Source organism: Nothoprocta perdicaria, unplaced genomic scaffold, assembly GCF_003342845.1.
Source record: "Nothoprocta perdicaria isolate Ctin4 unplaced genomic scaffold, notPer1 scaffold_26, whole genome shotgun sequence".
Classification (NCBI taxonomy): Eukaryota; Metazoa; Chordata; class Aves; order Tinamiformes; family Tinamidae; genus Nothoprocta; species Nothoprocta perdicaria.
In genome coordinates this window covers 570732-588667 of record NW_020455488.1, presented here as the reverse complement: position 1 = coordinate 588667, position 17936 = coordinate 570732, and the positions used below count along the sequence as shown (strand labels likewise).

The 17936-nt window shown below is 46.5% G+C and overlaps 1 protein-coding gene across 1 annotated transcript in view; it reads left to right on the top strand.

Moving 5' to 3' along the window:
- Positions 1-17712, top strand: part of FAM174B (family with sequence similarity 174 member B) — a 27457-nt gene extending 9745 nt beyond the window's left edge. Inside the window, exons 2-4 of the mRNA XM_026040624.1 lie at positions 7-129; positions 7312-7443; positions 14012-17712. Of these exons, the coding sequence (XP_025896409.1) occupies positions 7-129; positions 7312-7443; positions 14012-14015 (259 nt within the window). The 3' untranslated portion in view covers positions 14016-17712. The remainder of the gene's footprint in view (positions 1-6; positions 130-7311; positions 7444-14011) is intronic.
- Positions 17713-17936: the final 224 nt, after the last annotated feature.

The following is a 17936-nucleotide window of genomic DNA, read 5'->3' as shown; positions in this document are numbered from 1 at the left end:
GCGCAGCGCCGCCCGCCTCAGCCCCGTGCCCGCGCTGCTGCGCGACCTCTCGGCGCTCAAGGCCGCCGTCATCGGCGCGTGCGCCCTCACGGCCGCGCTCATCGCCTGCCTCCTGCTGCGCGTCTTCAGGTAGGCGCCGCGCGGCCTCCCCGCGCGGGCTGCGGGCTCCGCCGGTGCTGGGGACCCGGCCCGCGGCTCCGCTGGCCCCCGGGACCGCCAGGACACGCGTCCGGTCGCGCCGGGGCCCTGCCCAGCCCCGGGCTCTGGACTCCAGGTTTTAGTGGATTTCTCGCCCGCTACTAATCTTTTCAAAGCCTGACCTGCGATAAAACACTCACTTGAAGACTTAACGTGTTTTCTTGCCTTTTTTTCCCCATTGCATCCCTGCAGCGTGTTCAAGGAAGGTGCAGTTGGGCACTTAGGGACGTGGGTTAGCAGGCACATGACATTGGGTTTGCGGTTGGACTTGGAGGCCTTTTCCAACCATAACGGTTCCACGATTCCCAGTGTTGCAGTAAACCAGAAGGGGCTTCAGCGGGTTCCAAGCAGCAGTTTCCAGGCTGCTGTCGGATGCACGCACCTAATACGCGCTCCCTGCCTGAGCAGGTAGACTTGGCCCGAGGAGATGCAGCAGGACCAGAGCAGGTGTCATTTCAGACCATGTCCCTCGACACACATGTGGCTCCAGAGCCAAATTTCCTGAGGCTTCAGATGGGGCGACTGCTGGTGGATGCAGCATCCCGCTCCCTCCGCTAAAGGGGAAACAAGCGCAGCAGCTTGTGGAGCTAAGGGAAGTGCTGGGGCCCGGCCACGCGTGCTGCAAGGTGCCCTGCCAGCCCTTGGAGCTCCGTGAAGCCTCCTGCTGCAAGGAACGTGAGTGGGTTCAACCCAACGGCTTTAGCAAACCAGTCCCTCCTGTGGCTTATTGCAGGAAAAGCAAATATTAAAGCTCAGTTTGGCACCGTTCGTGTTAATTATTAGTTAYTCCAAGGTAGTGGCTGGAGTCCCGGTTGTGCACTGAGGGCTGCCGCTTTCCCTCGCAGCCGACGAACCAAGTGGCCTGACTTTGCAGCAGAAGATTGCAAAGCCTCAGGAGKTAACGGCAGCCCCGACTTCGGGGAATGGGCAGCGGGAAAGTGCCTGGAAAGCGGAGCAGCTCGCTCCACAGGGAGCGGGGCTGCCCCGGGAAGGAGCAGGAGCGCGACAGGCTCTGGCGACAGACGCACTCCAGCAAGCAGAGTTCACAGTTTCTTCCCTGTTCCCTTTTGGTTTACGTGATGGCTACAGGTGGCTGCTGTGGTTCTCCTGTTTCTGAAGCCGGTCAGTGCAGGAAGGGCACTGACCTTCCTTAATTAATGTTCATAACAGTAATAGCAAAAAGGCTGCATTTAGAGACTGAGATGACCAGAACTGATACTTTTGTCTAAACAATTTGGTGTTTTGCTAAACAACTGCTCCCATGCATAGCAATAGCTGACAAAAGACAAGGCAAATGTGCAAGTGAATTTACTCAATAAACTGAAGTCGTTAAATGGAACAGGTAAAACCACTGTTTTTCTTAATCAGTGTCACCCAACTTGCCATCCTTGTTAAGCTATGAATATGAGTTATGAAACAGCAAGTGCAGAACGAAAGGCAGAAGGCCGTAGTCACAGTTCTTCCAGTTCTTCCCACTTTCCTTCCCCTTCCAAAGTTAGTGTTATGCAACTGGGCAGAGTTAATGGAGCATTAAAAACACATAAAAATTCTCTCCCAGATCTCTCCTCTGTCTTTAACAGACTCTCCAAGTGAAAATGAAAGATGACACTTTAGGCCTTTGAATAGTTTTAAAATTCATTTTGATTTTTTATTCCGAAAGAGCACTTGCTTGGACACAGTTATCTGAGTTGCAAAGACGAGAATACCAACAGGTACATTTGTTCTGTGTCAAACTCACAGCCCACAAACTAGATCGGAAGGCAATTCTGTGTTGCAGAAGAGATAAGGGATTCACCCTCAATAAATGCAGAGCTTTTCTCCATCAGAATAAGAGCTTTATTCATACTTGGTCAAAAGCACTGATTTTTTTTTTTTAAGTGTCATGGATTCCTATTTAAGGAGATTTTGCTGGATTCCATTCTTTGATTAAACCTTCACTGTGAAATTACCCTGGATTGCTGGAAGTAAATTAGCCTTTTAGATATGGATTGCAGAGATGAAATGAGCTAGTAAATGGACAGCTCTTCCTGTCACAGGAACGTTATTGATTTTTGGTTAGAGCAGGGTTGGATATGTCTGGGGCCTTCCAGCTTTGAAAGACAKTGTTCTGAGAAGCCTGTTCAATCCTTCTGGGATTGTTATGCTCTAAATCCTTTCAGTGGTCCCATGGTTTAGGATGTTGTATTACATCCTAAGTGATCTGAATTTCCTCCTTTCCCCCTTCCAGTTGTGTCTGCTGTCGACCAGAAAGCAWAGCCAAAATAGTCTCCTTATGGCAAAGCCTAATACATTTTGAGTAAGTTTAGTTYTGGACTTTCATACAGCCCTGGGCACCGCGTGCTCCCAAACCAGCACCATTTCCATAGCAGACCAAAGCACGTGTTGCTCTCAATCAGAAAGCTGGGTAAATTGGATTACCAGGAAACACAATTTCTACAAACAGCTTAGGACCAGATCCTGGGGCTAGGTATAGACTGTGTGATCTGTGTTTTTGATTTTTGYGTTTCCTTACTCACAGTCCACCGATTTTTTTACCCTGGTGCAGCTCATCTCCTCTCGCTGCAATGCAACAGTTAGGAGCAGCTCCCAGGAAAGATCATTTTTCAGATCATTTTCTCTATGCAGGTAGACTGTGTATCTTCTGGGGAAACTGGATAAGTTGCTTTTGCCGGTGTGTCTTCTGCAAACACCCAGTGCTGCAGTTGCAGGAAGCTGTAACAGTGTTTGCTATGTGTCTTGACCTGCCCTAGAACGAACAAAGCTTAAGCTGGGAATGACTGATATTTATCTAGACGTTAAGAGCGAAGCTACCTGCTTGCTTTGTTACTCATTGCTTTGTTACATTGCATGGAAAAAAACTACATTTAGTTTTGGTTCTTCCCCAAATAACTGTTTTCAGCTTAGCTTTTTATCGATGGCAATGCTCACAGAAATTAGTAAGCTTGAGGAGAGAGGTTCAAGTATATTGAGGAGAGAGGTTCAAGTATATGATGAGGGGATACAAGACCCGTGGTTCTGTGAGGAATCGCTCCAGGGCATCCAGGGTTTAACCCTGGAGAGCCCGAGTGTCAACTGCATGCGCGAGAGCCAGGGTGCTCCGGCAGGGAAAAGGTTGGCAGGAGTGGGAGGGAAACACACACCTTAAAGTGACCTTGGAAAATAAATAAAACAGACTTGACCTCACACTCAAAACTTCATTTAAGCTCCACGTAATTAGGGCCGTGGAGGGGAGGATGTCAAACAAGGCATCTGTCCTGGCCCTCAGGGGCCTGGTCTCCAGAGCGATTGCGTATACCTGATGTGAGAGCAGACTGGCAGCAGAAGCAGAGAGGACTTTGAAATCTGGTGTTACCTGGGCTCTTTGCAGCTTTGATGCAAATAGCCAGAACAGAGGATAAGTTCTGTTTCCTTCTTTAGGATTCACTGGCTTGAAGACTTCGGGTAGGTTGCACATATGTCTGCATCTCTCCTACAAATCAGGGATGATTCATGAGCGCTCCTCGGGTGTGAGTGCTCTGTGCACTGTGATGTTTGACATCACACACACTGGTGCACTGGCACTGACCACTGGACGGAGGTGACTGCGTTTTAATCGCTGTCAGGCATCACTGCTTCACTGAGCTACAACAATATCTCATTTAGAGGTTCCTGAAGTTATTCCCGTCACAGCCGCTGGCCCTCCTATTAGCCGGGCAGCTGGGCGAATGAGGCCTTCTGTTCTTGGTGGCTCAACAGCTTCTTTCTCAAGGAAGTGACATAGAAAAYGCAGCATTTTCTGTTTGCTACAGTAAAATGCATATCTTGAAATATGTATTGATGCATAGAGCACCATCCAGAGAGCAGAGATACGACAGATCAACAATAATGAAATAGCTACCTCTAACTCATCAGCCAGTATTAAGCCTGGAGCTTCTCCTGGTTTATGTTTCCATAAAGGTTTTCTTGTTTGCTTGTTTGTTTTAACTGCTTAGGGAGCCCATTAATAGCAAACAGCCTGGTCCCAATTCCATTCCTTATGTAACACTGATGCAGTTCTAGGAGGAAAGTTGTAACTGGCTTAATTAGACTTCCAGTGGTGATTTTTTCCCTCCCTTTTTGCAGCAGGCAATTCCTTCCCCCAGCATCCTTAGGCAAGAAGCGTTAATGCTGCGTTAGAGATGCAGAGCCCTCTTTCTCTGGGTCAAGAGAAGCATTATCTGTGAGTATCAGGGCTGTTGACTAAAATAGATTAGAGACATAAATAACATAATGAACTAGTGAGTTGACTGGGGCGTTTATTCCACCACATGATGCCTCGGAAGGGAGGATGCAGCGCTGCATATGACCAGTGTTTGATCCAAATAGCCCCCGGTCAAAATAGAGGCACAAAGTCAGCGCTCTGCTCCAGCCCGCCGTCGTGGGCCATCCCTCCCTTCAATGTAGGGCCTAAAGTGAAAGGTTAATGGTYCTGGCAGCGTTTGTTTTCTCATGGTGACTCCATGCTAGCATGGAAGATGGTTTTCAGCACTGAAATACCCCAAGCCTCTCCTACTGAGGCTAAATCACACAGGGAGCCTTTCAGCTTGTCCTTATGCCAGGGGCGTGCTCTGCACACAGCTTCCAGCACTGTTTCCTTCAAAACAAGGCAAAGCTAACACAGCGGGGAAGTTTTGCCTCCTTTTTTTTTGCTATTTCTTTTTTGCCCACGAGGTCTAACACATCGTGATCCTTTCCAAGAGGTCTGGAAGGTTCAGGATACACCCGTGTGCCCTGGCTCCTACCCCTGGCACGCTGCTGGCTGCGGTCTGCCTGCAAACAGAAGATACTGTCTGGTCCCACACAGCGGACAATGTGTTTTTCCTTTTGTGTTGGAGTCCCTGACAATTAAATGGATCCTGCTGAGGTTCCACAATCCTAACGTGCAACAGGGTTTCCTGGCAGACAGCTTTATTTTGCGGGCCTGTGGGGAGATTCCTAAAGTTTTCCTTTAATTTAAGCTCAGGTGATTTATTCAGTGTTTACGGAACCTAGGGAACTTGTTGAAGAGAGCACACGTGAGCCACTGGAAACTGCAGATTAATGATAATCATGTTAGCAAGGTAAAATGATGGGGAATTAATAGAGAAAGGAGAGGCAAGGATAGCGCCGGTTGCCCTGCCTGGAGCAAACACGTGTTTGAAGCAGCTTTGCCAAATGCCAGCGACAGAAAACCCCTGCTGCCCTTTCCTACGAGAGTCTGTGGTTAAGTGAGGGTTGGGGAGGATTAGTGCATCAGGGTGTTGTGAGTTCTGCTCCAGGTCCTCTTTAAAACATAGCCCAAATAGAAGACTAATTAGCTGCCAGAGGCTTAAGGGTTCTAATTTTCCATTTCTAAAAATACCTATTGTACAGTAATTGCTTCAGACAYCCCAGAATTACTGCTAACTCCACAGGAGAAGATATATTTTCTAAGAGAGGGAATGAGTGTGGGTATCTTGCAGCAAAGTGGGCCTGACTTGCAGGTAGGCTGTTTTAGAAACATGAGAACTTACTTTAATATAAGCCCAAGTAGCAACAATATGTGCTTCATTTGTTCCCACAGGTAGACACACTTTGGTCTTAATATATGTTTATAGTCCACAGCATGAGTAAATGTTTCTTGCAAAGCGATGCATACGAGCAAGATGAGGGTTCCCTGTGTCGCTCTGCTGCTGGGTCTCGGCTGGGAAGCAGAGCGCTCTAGAGAGGTATTTTTGAAAGCATTTTCAAGTGCTTGGGTTAAGAGTCCTACTGCACTGGATAGAAAATTGCTTGTTTTAACAACAGGGGTAATAAAACAAAACATGCCGTGCTCTCCGTGACACAGCAGCAGAGATTGCCACAAAGATTAGATGGCAGGAGATGACTTTCTTCATGCTTCTGGTGCAAACTTAGTCTTCAGCACAGGGAGGAAACATGGAAAGCTCCATCCCAAGGGCGAGTCCTGGACTCCTGAACATCCCTGTTCAGTCCTGGACTGAAGCCTCAAAACCACACGAGGCAGAAGCACTGTGACTTTCAGGTCAGAGCACGTTCACATTCACAGATTTAATTTTCCTTTATTTTAGGCCTAGAAGGGACCATTATGACCATTTGCCCTGGTATCTACCAGACCTGTAAACACAGCTGTCAAGTCCCGCTCTCTTTGTAATGCCCACATATTATCCCTGCTGCTTTTTAAAAGGCAAGATCCTGATGCCAAAAAATCATGGTGTTGAAACCAACACCCCGTGCATGACTTGCCAGGGCAAGACTCCTTGACAGCAAATGGGACACGCTTGGCAGTTGTCTTTTTTCTTCTATAAAAGCCCAAAGGGAAAAACTGGGCAGTTTGTTAACTAAAATAGTGCTCTCTTCTTCCTAAAAGCTAGCTATACATGTCTATACCTTCTTTAATGTATATTAAACATGTGCCAGTTTAACTGCATAGCTGAATTTATATGTGAACCTCCTAATCCCCAGTAAAGCAGTCAGTGAAGGTAAAAGGGAGCCACACAATCCRAGCTGGAGGAGGAGAATTAGCTGCAAAGCCCTGCACCCAAGGGCTGTTAAGTGCAAGCAGGTATTAGAAAGCATCTGTAACAAAACAGGTCATGCAAGCACTTAAGCATYTCCATTTCTAAGGAAATGTAAAGCTGGAGTTTATAGGAGGAGAGGTGGTAGGTACAGTCAGTCTTTAACTGGCAGCTAATTATTTTTCACAGCACTTCAGTGGTGCCGGGTGTTAAACTCCTCAGACGAGGCTAAAGGTGGTTTCTCCAAGAGTCTTGAGCTTGACTTGGTACCCAGAACAGAAGGGCGCAGGCTGTGGTACCCATCCAGTCCCTCCCCCTTGGCTCCTCGTAGTCCTGGCTTGAATATTAGCCCATYTCAGTGGGGTTTAGCCTGGGTGTTCTCATCTGACCGTGTTCCCCAATCCTTTAGCAGCCTCTGCTGTTGCRGCCGCGTCGGACTTGCTGAGTGGAGTGGCAGGACACGCGAGCCCCAGACACCGAGGAGTTGCCACTGGCTTGTCACAACCCAARGACTGATGCTGTCTGGAGTGCCGGTGACACGAGCCTCTATAAACACCAGCCTCTATAAACACCAACCTTTCCTCCCCRCTCTGTGTTTCAGGTCTGGCAAGAGGATTAAGAAGACCAGGAAGTACGACATAATCACAACCCCAGCCGARCGGGTGGAAATGGCTCCTCTGAACGAAGAAGACGATGAGGACGAAGACTCAACAGTGTTTGATGTGAAATACAGGTACTGCCTCTGCAGGACACACATGCCCCAGATAGTTAGCAAAGTCTAAGAGCCTCAAATCTTCTTCCTTCRTCAGTTCTTGTGGGCAGTCGTTCCTGTGCAAAGTCATGTACACACGTTAGATAGAGGACTGTGTGTCAGGGCTGTTTCCCAGGCACTGTTATTGCACTAAGGCTGGGAGGGAAATCCAGGCACAGCTTCCATGACCTCTGGGTTTGGGCCTCTTCTCGTGCCTTTTTTTGTGACAAAGAAAGGACATTTGTCCCTCACCAGTGTTGTTAACAGTCCCCGCTTGGCAATGAACTTTCACTAAAGGCGTTTGGCTTTTTAAGGGAGGAGTGCTATGACAGCCCCAGCCTTTTGATGCCTATTCTAGGCAGGAGATTTATAGCAGCCACTCAGTATGCAAGGATTCTGCACACTGATTTATGGCATCAGGGTATCTATACCTCTTATTTTTGTTTGTGTCAAACTATCTATAACACTGGAGTTGCATTCTCATCCAAATAAGGTATATTATAAAATATGTGTCTCTTTGGCTGAAAGAAACCTCCTAATTATAAAACTGAAGATCTTGACAGCTCATAACTGGAGATTTAATAGAATTTACCCATGTAGCCCATCTCCTAACTTTGGAGAGGGGGAACAACACGTTTGTTCTAAGCACCAGTATTCCAGCATCTAGAACACGTACCACCGCACGCTCTGCTGGCCATTTACAAAATAACCACATTATTCCTCTTTAAAAGTCAGGCAAGAGTGGAAACCATGAAACAAAGAGTGTCAGTTGTGCCATGCTGTGTAAGTAATGAGGAGACTCCTGACTTGGCCCTCTCYGTAGCTCCCCTGTGTTTGCACCGACGGCTTCAGCTGTGCTGTTTCTCAGGCAGTTTTTACTTTGGGACTGGGCTTCGTTAAGCTGGAACAGAGAGTAAATTCCTCTCTCTGGTCTACTTCAACGGCCCATGTCTCCTGTTCTTCTGTCTCTTTACAAGTGGAAATAGCTGAATACTTTTGCTTTGTGAACTCCTGCTAGGAAGATCAGAGGGAATTTCTTTTTTTTCCTGAAGACAGAGAGCAGAAGACTCTCAATCATGGCAGTGCTTCAGGAAAAGATGTTGAATAGCAGAACAGCAGATGAACAAAGAGGAGAGTTGTTGGAAACAGTCTGACTCAAGAGAGGGCTGTAGTCGTGTTACCTGCCTTTGCTCCCCTGGAGCACACAGAGCACTGATGCTTTTGCTGCAGTTATTCAGTCTTCTCGGGTTCCTTAGCAGTACAAATGGCTCTCACCTTGCGTGATGCTCTGTTTGGAGAAAATTGGGTTTCTGATTTTTTGCCAGCCTGTCTGCTGTTCAGCTGTGGGAATTCCTCCTCTCCCCCTGGTGCAACAGCTATTGAGTTCCACATTTTCAGAAATCCTTGCTGCTTTAGACATAGTTATTTTTTTCAGCTCAGAGCTACCTCAGTTTAGAGGGTGATATCATCTTACAGACAACTCTTTAGCACAAGTGAGCCTGAGAAGGCTTCTCTGAGGCTACATTTGCCACAAGAAGTATCAAGCTCTGTGGTTCCTTTGTGCATCTCAGAAACTGCGTCCCCACTATCTGCCTCTTGACACTATTAAAGACATTCCTTTCCAAATCTGAATTCACAGAGTGGATCAGAATGGAATGGAATTGCTGAGTTCGACCATTGGTAGGGTCAAGAGTTTCTTCAGAGGCCCTTGTGTTCAGCTGGAGAGAGCGAGGTGGAGCTGCAGGGAGAGCATCTCGAGGTAGAGCTGCGGGGAGAGCATCTGGGAGCAGCCTCTGCTTGTCCGTGCCTTGAACTTGGAGCAGGGCTTCGCTCAGAGCTCCCCCTGCCGCTCTCCAGCTCCACGTTCAGGGAACAGCTGCCTGGCGCCGTCTAAGGCYTCCTTTGCGCTCCGCAGGATGCAAATGTCAGAAAGGTTCAAATAGTATAAGGAGAGGTATCTTCATGGCCTCTTCTTGAATAATCTTGAGAGATTTTTAAATGCACACAACTGGAGTTACAGGGTTGCTTTGAATATTCACCAATGCCTACATTGTTTTAAAGGAGCCTTCTTTAGCTGCTGCTTCATGGAAACTTCTGCCCCTCTTCCTTATGTTAAAAGAAAAAAAGAAAAAAGAAAAGAAAACAAAGTGCATCATCTGTATTGAGCTGAACGTGCAGAGGTGTCACTAGGTCTGACACACAAGRAATGGGAAGATACTGCTGATTCAGCTTGCTAGATAACCAAAGCATCAGGTAATGAGCTGCAGTGACCTGGCAGCAGCCCTGAAAGGGGCCAAGGAGTGACAGGCGCCTCTTTACAAGTGCCCATAGGCCAGAATATCTTGGGCTTCTATCTGTTTGTATCTTGTGCTCAAGTTAAGGTTCCTCCTTGCCAGCCGTCTGTGTTGCAGCAGCCGTTCCCGTTTTATCCAATCTGTGTCCCTGGGAGCGGCGCTTCCCTTGTCCGAGGTCCCACGGGCACCCGGCCCCTGCCTGGCCGGGACCTGCCCGGGTGCTRCTGTGCACCCTCAGAGCTCAGGGGCTTTTCCCCTTCCTGGGGCTGCTTTTGGCTGACCCTGCCACAGCCCCGTGCTCTGCAAGGAGCCACTGCAGTAGGGCCATGGCTGATGAGAGCCAGCGCTCGGATTTTCTTAATTCTTTTATCTCTTTGCAACACACTAGTACTGAAATAGCAGCCAGTTAACCGGACTACCTGTGATTCAATTTCTAATGTACACGCTGCCAAATCTACATCCAAAAAAAAAAAGTCTGTCTGTAAGTCATTCAAACCTAAAGCCTTCAAAGTCTCTCTGGCTCCAGAATATCACATGAGATTATCTGTAATCTTTTGACTTGTTCGTTGTTTATTTAAAGGCTGTGAAATGATGAGGAAACAAGTCTCCACTTTAGAAAGTCTGCTTTGCAATGGCTTCTGGTCAGTGCTTTCCACTGGGAAAGCGCCCGAAGTATTTTTAACAGATAGTCTTTTGAGAAAACATTAGAATGCAGTGGATAGGGAACCAGTTTCCCAGAGAGGAAGGTTGAAGGGTTGTGTTGAAGGGATGTGTTGGCTGCTGCTGGACTGTGAGCACTATTCGGTTCCAGTGTTCCCCATCTGCGCAGCAAGACGCCCCTGCTTTCCGAGATCCAGGGCTACCAGCAGCAGCAGCAGATGTGAAGAGCTGCCCTGGAGACCCATGGCATTAGGTGCCTCTTACACATGACRCTCAGTACATGAGCCCTCTGTTAACCTACTCCTCTGGCTGATAGGCAAGTCGTGATCAGAGAGTCTTGCTTTGAGTTTGTTGCATAAATCTCTTCTGAGGAGGACATGGACAGGCTCCGTTTGTGGTTCTCCTCCACGCTGCTGCCCAGACACTGCTGGGTTTGGGGGAGTGATTTAGATTCTGTGCCGTCTCCCCCACGCCATGCAAACAGCAGCCTAATTAAATGGCAGTCACTGTCTGGCAGCAGGGGAGAAGTGGCACATGCCTCTCCAGTTGTGCTCATGCAGTTAATTTGCTCTCCTTTAATGCTTTGTCCTCATGTGTATATGTTTCCAGCCTTGCATGAGGCATCACAGAACAGCAGACAGTGCAAATTGGGCTGTTCGATGAGGGCTGCTGTATTTTGGGGGGGATGCTTTAACATTTTGTGTTTCCTGTAAATCCCACCCCCACTTCCCTTGGGCTGTGGAGCGGTGAGAAACAACCACCTTCCTTCTGCAACGCAGGCTAATGAGACCACTTGAAAATCTTAACCCAACACAATCCCTTCCGTGGATGCAAAGCCACCCACTGCCTGCCTTTTCCAAGACCAGGAGTGCGTGTGTGTGCTGGATTAGGTGCCCCTCTTGCAGTCTCGTTTCAGTAGCAGGGAAGCGCCTCTGTCAGTCGCTTCTCTAATCCCGAGAGCACCGTGTCTGTGCGACAAGAAGCTGGGAGCRTAAATCAAAGATTGTCACAGAGCAGAGCTGCCAAATCACTTAGGCATTAACACTGCTTTGAAAAGCATCGCGAAAACCCATCTTGTTGGAAATATGGAGGATGGTATTCTGTGTATGTTTACTCTTAATTTAAAGAGGTATTAGGAAGAAGAGATGAAGAATTATTCTGAAACTGGGATGGAGCTATACAGAGAAAGGAAATGCAACAAGGACTTTTGTTTATTGATCACCAGCTATGACAAAATCTTTCAGACTTCAGCTGCCCTGATCTCTGTTGAGTTGGTTTTCAGTCCGTATGAACTGAGTTGGTCATCACTTTCCAGATGCCAGGTATTTTTTCATGTTTTGTTAGGAAATTGCACTTGCTGTAAACCTTGGCAAGTGAGGCAGTGAGAAACCAAATCCCATCCTGTACGTGTGCTCTTCCTCATCCCAGGAGGTGTTGATTTATAATTTTCTCATAGTTGCTGCTTTAACACTGTCTTTCAAAACTTCACAGGTTTCATGATCTTCTGCTTGATGGTGCTAAATCATAGATCCTTCAGACCAAATTGTTACCTTCTGATGCTCAAGAGAAGAGCAAAGTCAAGGTAGAAGGTTACAGACAAAATCCCCCAACGCACTGGTGTTGGTATCCACCCCCATCTTGTTTTGAGTAATAAGAGTAAAGAAACCAGAACAGTTGCAAAAAGAGTCAGTTTCTAAAAGGTAATTAAAATTGTTAGGTTATTAAGCTTATTAACTTTAGTGTAGCTCATTGGGGGATTTCTTGTCAGCTTCAATAGAAAATTGAAAACAAGCACTGAATAAATTCTGTTGCGCCTGGTACATGAAAGGCTTTGAAAGCACTTCAGTAATCTGGAATATTCAGCAGTGCCTCCTCTCCCCACCGAAACGTGGCTATTTGGGAGGCAGCGCAGTCTGTTTTCATGCTGCTTGCGGGGCCCAGCTGGGCGAGTTTCACAACCCTCCCTGCAGAGCCATTCCACTCCAGGGCCATACTTGCCAYGTGAGAGCCCGGAGTTGAAGAAGAACTTGGAATTTAAATACCAGAGCTGGAAATTTCCCAAACCAGATGTCAGACTCCCAAATAAGCACTGAAAGAAAGCCACAAGTGTTCCTCGGGGCAGATTGAAGGCCTGTAAGGCTGAGTGAAATTCCTCCGTTTGTATTCCACGTGGATAGTCATTTTTCCCTCTAATTGCAGCAGCGCCAGCAAAACAAAGTGGTTTAGGATTGTATCTTCCAAAGTGCCCTTGAAGTTAAAAGGATTTATGTGCAAGGGGGGCAGATGGGCAGAGGGAAGGGGACAATAACATTTATTCAGTCACTGTGGTCCTGAAGGGCTTGCGAGAGCTTCCAGGGCGTTTCAGGAGAAGGATGGAGTTCATATAAAGGCTGGCGTAACCCATCAGTCTGGATTCAGCCCTTTCTCAGGGATGGACAGCACTGAGCTGCGTGAAAATATCTTTATTTGCAAGGCTTTAGTTGCAAGGCTCAACTTTTGATGTGCTTGAATCTTTTGGGAGTCCCTCTGCAAAATATGCAAGTTACAGTATCGGTATCTTCTCTTTGAATATGTCCTTTCCAGAGTACACTTGTGTGTGCAGCTCTCAGAGCCTGCTATTCTCCGCTTGCCTCAGCAAGGCGGTTACTCTCAAAGGGGCAGCTGTAATTCTTTTATTCTKTTTAATTTGCAAGAGAAAGCCACGGGCCGTTTTGGGTGGCACTAGGTGAACTGCACTGGAGTTTGCAGCAGCTTATTTATTTTCTCTCCTCCTTCCCGCAAGAAGGCAGCAATGACAAGTTGTTTATAAAAGAAAGATATCATTTATTCTCATTCAAAGGGGCTGCAAATCACTTGCTATGAATGCAACCAGTTGCCAACGCTTTGGTGCTGCTGTTAAGGCTTTCCCCTGGGTCTGCAGGAGTGGAGGAAAGGGGTGGTCACAAGGCATATTTTTCTTGGATCTTGAAGGCCTGTTTCATTTCTCACTGGGCCATAACATTTTTTATGGAGCACAGCAGCTGCTGGCTGCTTCAGTTAATTTTGCACTAGTGACGCAGTCCTGCAGGAAGACTCACACCTGATTCATCGGAGAATAAGAAGTTCATATTAAGATGACTTCCTTTCTGCCTTTTAAACCCCGAGGCGGTTAAAGCAATCGGATGTCAGGAAGCATCTCTAGCAAGCAGGATAGTGTGTGCGTCTGGTTATTAATCAGACACCCTGTTCCAAGGCTGCAGTGATGACACAGGGGGTCTGCGATGCCATTTTGTGCGCTGTGAAATAGCAGCCCCCCTCTCTAGCCTGCACTGAGGCTGGTCACAAGACCTTTCAGCACTAGGGTTTTGTCTGATGTAGCTCTCTGCTTTTTTTCCTTCACTCGATCTAGCTCTCCCAGCATGGTGTTAACTTCAAATCAGTGTCCAGTGTCACCATGGAAATCAGCTGCTGGAGSGAACTGATAGCAATCAGAATGAATAATACTGTCTGTTCTTTTGTGGCTTTTTGTTTTTTCTTGCACACCAGTTCTCATCTCTGTCCGTGAGCTATTTAATTGCAAATCTTCTATGACTTTGTTAATTCTTCCTGCTCTCCAGGTAAAGCAGTTCTGCAGACCGTCGGTGCCCTGCAAGATGTCATTCTGCTGTCGAGGGACCTGCTGAAGCCATGACTGTGAACGGGGAGGCTTTCATCTCTGCAGCGTTGAAACCAAAACAAGCCTCACCTCTGAGGAGCTGTTTGTACAGCAGGTTGTACAGCAGGATCTTCTGACCAAAACGTCACCGTCCAGTTTCCTGGTTTCCAAACTTCTCTGTTGGAATGACTAGAGTTCCTCCTTCCAAACGCCACTCCCTTGCTTTAAGAAGTTGCACCATCACCAAGAGATGCAGCCCTGGGTGCAGACTTGCAGCTCATTAGGGTCTAAAAATGTTCTGTAGGAGGAAAATGAAAAGGAAGATTGACTTAAGCTGCCCCAGGGACTTATTTTCTAAAATCTTAATTCAGTTCTTCAGTCACTGTTAAACAGATGATATGTTTAAAGATCAGGTGTGTTTTTCTGGGCMTTACAGAAGTGACTTTCTGTCTAAGTGCTGATGTAAGCCATGCTGAAATGCCACATTATGTCTAGTGTGGGGTTTTTTGGTGGTGGTGGTGGGGATGGAAGAGGTTGAGGAAGAGGTTTTTCGTGTAGAAAATATTCATGACTTGCTACTGACTTTTTTTTTTTTTTTTGGAAGAGTTACACTAAACTTTCATAATGACATTTTCATTGTCTAAAGGAGCTCTGATCAGGCCAACTTAAATAAATGAGACCCCAGGGAAACAGGAAGAATCACGCATGCCCTAACCCACAACAATATTGGATTAAAGAAGATATATTTTTGTAATTTTCTGCCCTTCCAACAGGGAGTAAAACAGCGTTTTATACCAGCCTGCGTCTTGTGCTTGCTGTAAGTCATCTATATTACACAAGAGTCCTCATATGAAATGGTTAGATTGCAGAAAGACAACACTACTTATTTTTCATGCAAGTTTCATGTAAATAAGACTATCAAACTGGAAGTTTTCCCCTACTACCTGCTTGACCGATCCAATTTAACTCAAGGATGTATTTTTAACCCTTAGTCCCTGCTGTGCTTCCTGCTGCAGAGGTCAGAGCAGTGGAAAGGCACTCCGGGAATTAAATTTCCCGCATCTGGATGGGTCGCGTGCAGGAGACCACAAGCTCTCATACATTCCAGACCCTGGCTAGAAAGGGCAGAAGTAACTAGTTCAGTTCCTCTGCTTTGTGGTTTTCCCAAAACACAACCAGATGATGCAGTTCAGATGAGTTTCCCCTTGACCTGTTTATTCTCTATTTCCTGCGCCCTTTTTTTCCTCTGGGGGTTTTTAAGCTGGCTGGAACCTTGCTTTTTTGGGGATTGTGTGTTTTCTACTTGTTCTAGGAGTGTCCCACCATTTGCTTGAGCCTGTAGCAGCCTCTTGCAGTTCAAGGAGTCTCAAGGAGACTGCAGTGCWTCTGGCAAACCACCGTCCTTGCAGTGGGAGTTGCCTTTTTTGGGAGGGTGAAGGGGAGGAGGCTGATAGATTTGACGCTTGCTGAGGACATGAAGCTGCTTTGTCATGATCCCGTTACCTGTGCCAGTTCTGAGCGGTTCCCTTGGGTCCTGCAGTCACTGAAAGGAGGTGAAGGATTATTTTCTAGCAGCCTTGGGCTTTCATCAGAGCTTGTTCCCTATAGTGTAGCTCGTTTTCCCTAGCTATGACTTGGCAAAGGCTCTGCAACCAAGCCATCAGCCCGGGTGTAAAAATCCCACAGCAGACTGTTGCATTAGTATTAGTCATCAAGGCAATATAAAAACACTACATTATTTTCATTCATGGAATGAATTTGAGTCATTCTGTGTTACTGTTACTAAGCAATATTTAACGTGTCAGCCAAGAGGTAAGACTTGGAGGAGCCAAGAGGTTCATCTTCTCACTGGTAGGAATCACCATGTCCAACCGGCTGAGTGATGCTGCAGGCTGAGATGTAATTTGGGGATTTCTTATTCTCCTTCGTACTCTTATTCAAACATGTTACAGGTTTAGGCTGGACGATTCTGAAGGAAATGCAATATCTCCTCAGGAATAAAGAACTTGGAAGAGCAGAGATTGAATTTAGGCAGTTTGGGTCCTTTTGAAGTTAAGGTGGTGATGCTGAAAGACAAGTTGACAGCTTTTGTTTGCCTTTGCAGAAGGGGAGCTAGCACAAAGACTGGTGTTGTCTGGCTTGCCGGTGACAASAGCCGTGTTCCCCCCAACCGGTGTCTCTGAGCAAGCACCATGGCATCATGTGCCCATGTTTGTGCCAGACCTGCTAAGCTGAGCATCTGGCACTTGGGAAGAGTAGTGCAGAGTGAATGAAACTTTTCACAAAGGACAGACAAACTAATTATGTAGGAGAGAGATGAGAGGTAAGAGTGTTTGGAGGATACTTCTTTCCAAGAAAGAATCAACTCTTGAAGTTAGCATGAGTTTTTCTGGTGACTTTTTGTGGACCCAGCCAGGTCACATGCTGAGCTGGGTTGGCAAAGGCCATCTGCTCCCCTTGCTTGTGGCTAAGAATTGCACTGTTTCCATAGTGCGACTGCATCTCACTGTTGGACAGGGGTTGTATTGATGCAAGACACTAATTTTAAGATGCTGAAGGGAGCCGACTGCCTCTGGAAGCCTTTGGCTCCTCCTCAAGGTCCCGGGCCAGGTGCCCTAAGCTAATAGCTTGGAGGGAAGCAGCAGCTGCTTGGTGGAAAACAAGACCCACCTTGCCAGTTGTTCCTGGTCTTAAAAACTCACCCGAATGCTTGGTTCAATACTCAGTTGCTGTTGCAAATGTGAGGCAAAGTTTACCTCTCTACAGAAGTTGCTGTATGTGATTTAAAGTGTCTAGGTAAATATTCTATAGCTATATTTAGTTAAGATTTTTAAGAGCACTTGATGTGACTCATCTAATAGTATATATATGAATATTTTTTTAATGGTAGGAATTAGTTTAATACATAGGTTTAAATAATTTGGATCATTGCGTTGAAGTAGGTTTAGGAGTCCATTGGAGAAGAAAAAGCCATTAACCACTACATGAATGTTTTACTTTCATGTTCCATGTATCTTCTACTGCAGAATAAATCTGGTTGCGACTGTAAAGTTCCTTAGTATTTGCTGCTGTTTCGTGTTGCACAGTCAGGCTTGCTTTGTTCAAGAGTGTTTTTTAAAGGTGTTTTTTGTTATAGAAAAGAGAAACATTTTCATAGATGTCTGCCTGCAGCTCAGCTCATCTCTGCTTGCAAAACCCACCAACTAGGAGCAGAGTGAAGCGGAGCACGTGGATTAGCAGCTGCCTCCTCTTTGGGCATGCGGTGCCACGGAGGAAGAGCCCAGTGCAGAACTGCGGTGTCTTTCCTCTAACCACGGCCCAGGCAGGGGAGATTCCATCTGGGAAGGCAGAAGCCGTGTGTGCTGGTAGAACTGAGTCGGAAGTGCATGGATAGCTTTGGGTTTGTTTTTCCTTTTTTTATTTTTCCCTCGGCACATGTGGCRATGACTGCAAACACTTGTCTAGAAGGCCAACTTGTACACATGTCAATGCTTATCCCAAACCGACTTTGGAAGTGTAGCAAGCACTAATGCACTTGAGTGATTTGCTCATAACTGTTTCCTCTAATTCACTGTATGTGGTATATTCTCTGCAGGGCTGTGGGCTGTGGTTTTCATTAAAGCTTTTCTTTCTGTCTTTTGTTAGAGGAGTTTTGGCATGAGTTGATCAGGACCATGCATTTCATTTTGTGAAAGTGCTTGAACTTTGTTTAAAAAATATGTTTAAGAAAATTTGTCATTGTGACCTAAACTCTTTTTTTTTTAAAAAAAAAAACTAGTAGGACAAGTGTTGGATGGACATCTTGTGTTTCAGTAGAAACTGCCATCATTAAACCTGTTCTTGAAACTGCCCTTTGTTGAGTGTTGTGTTGAGGGAAGGAATGGGGA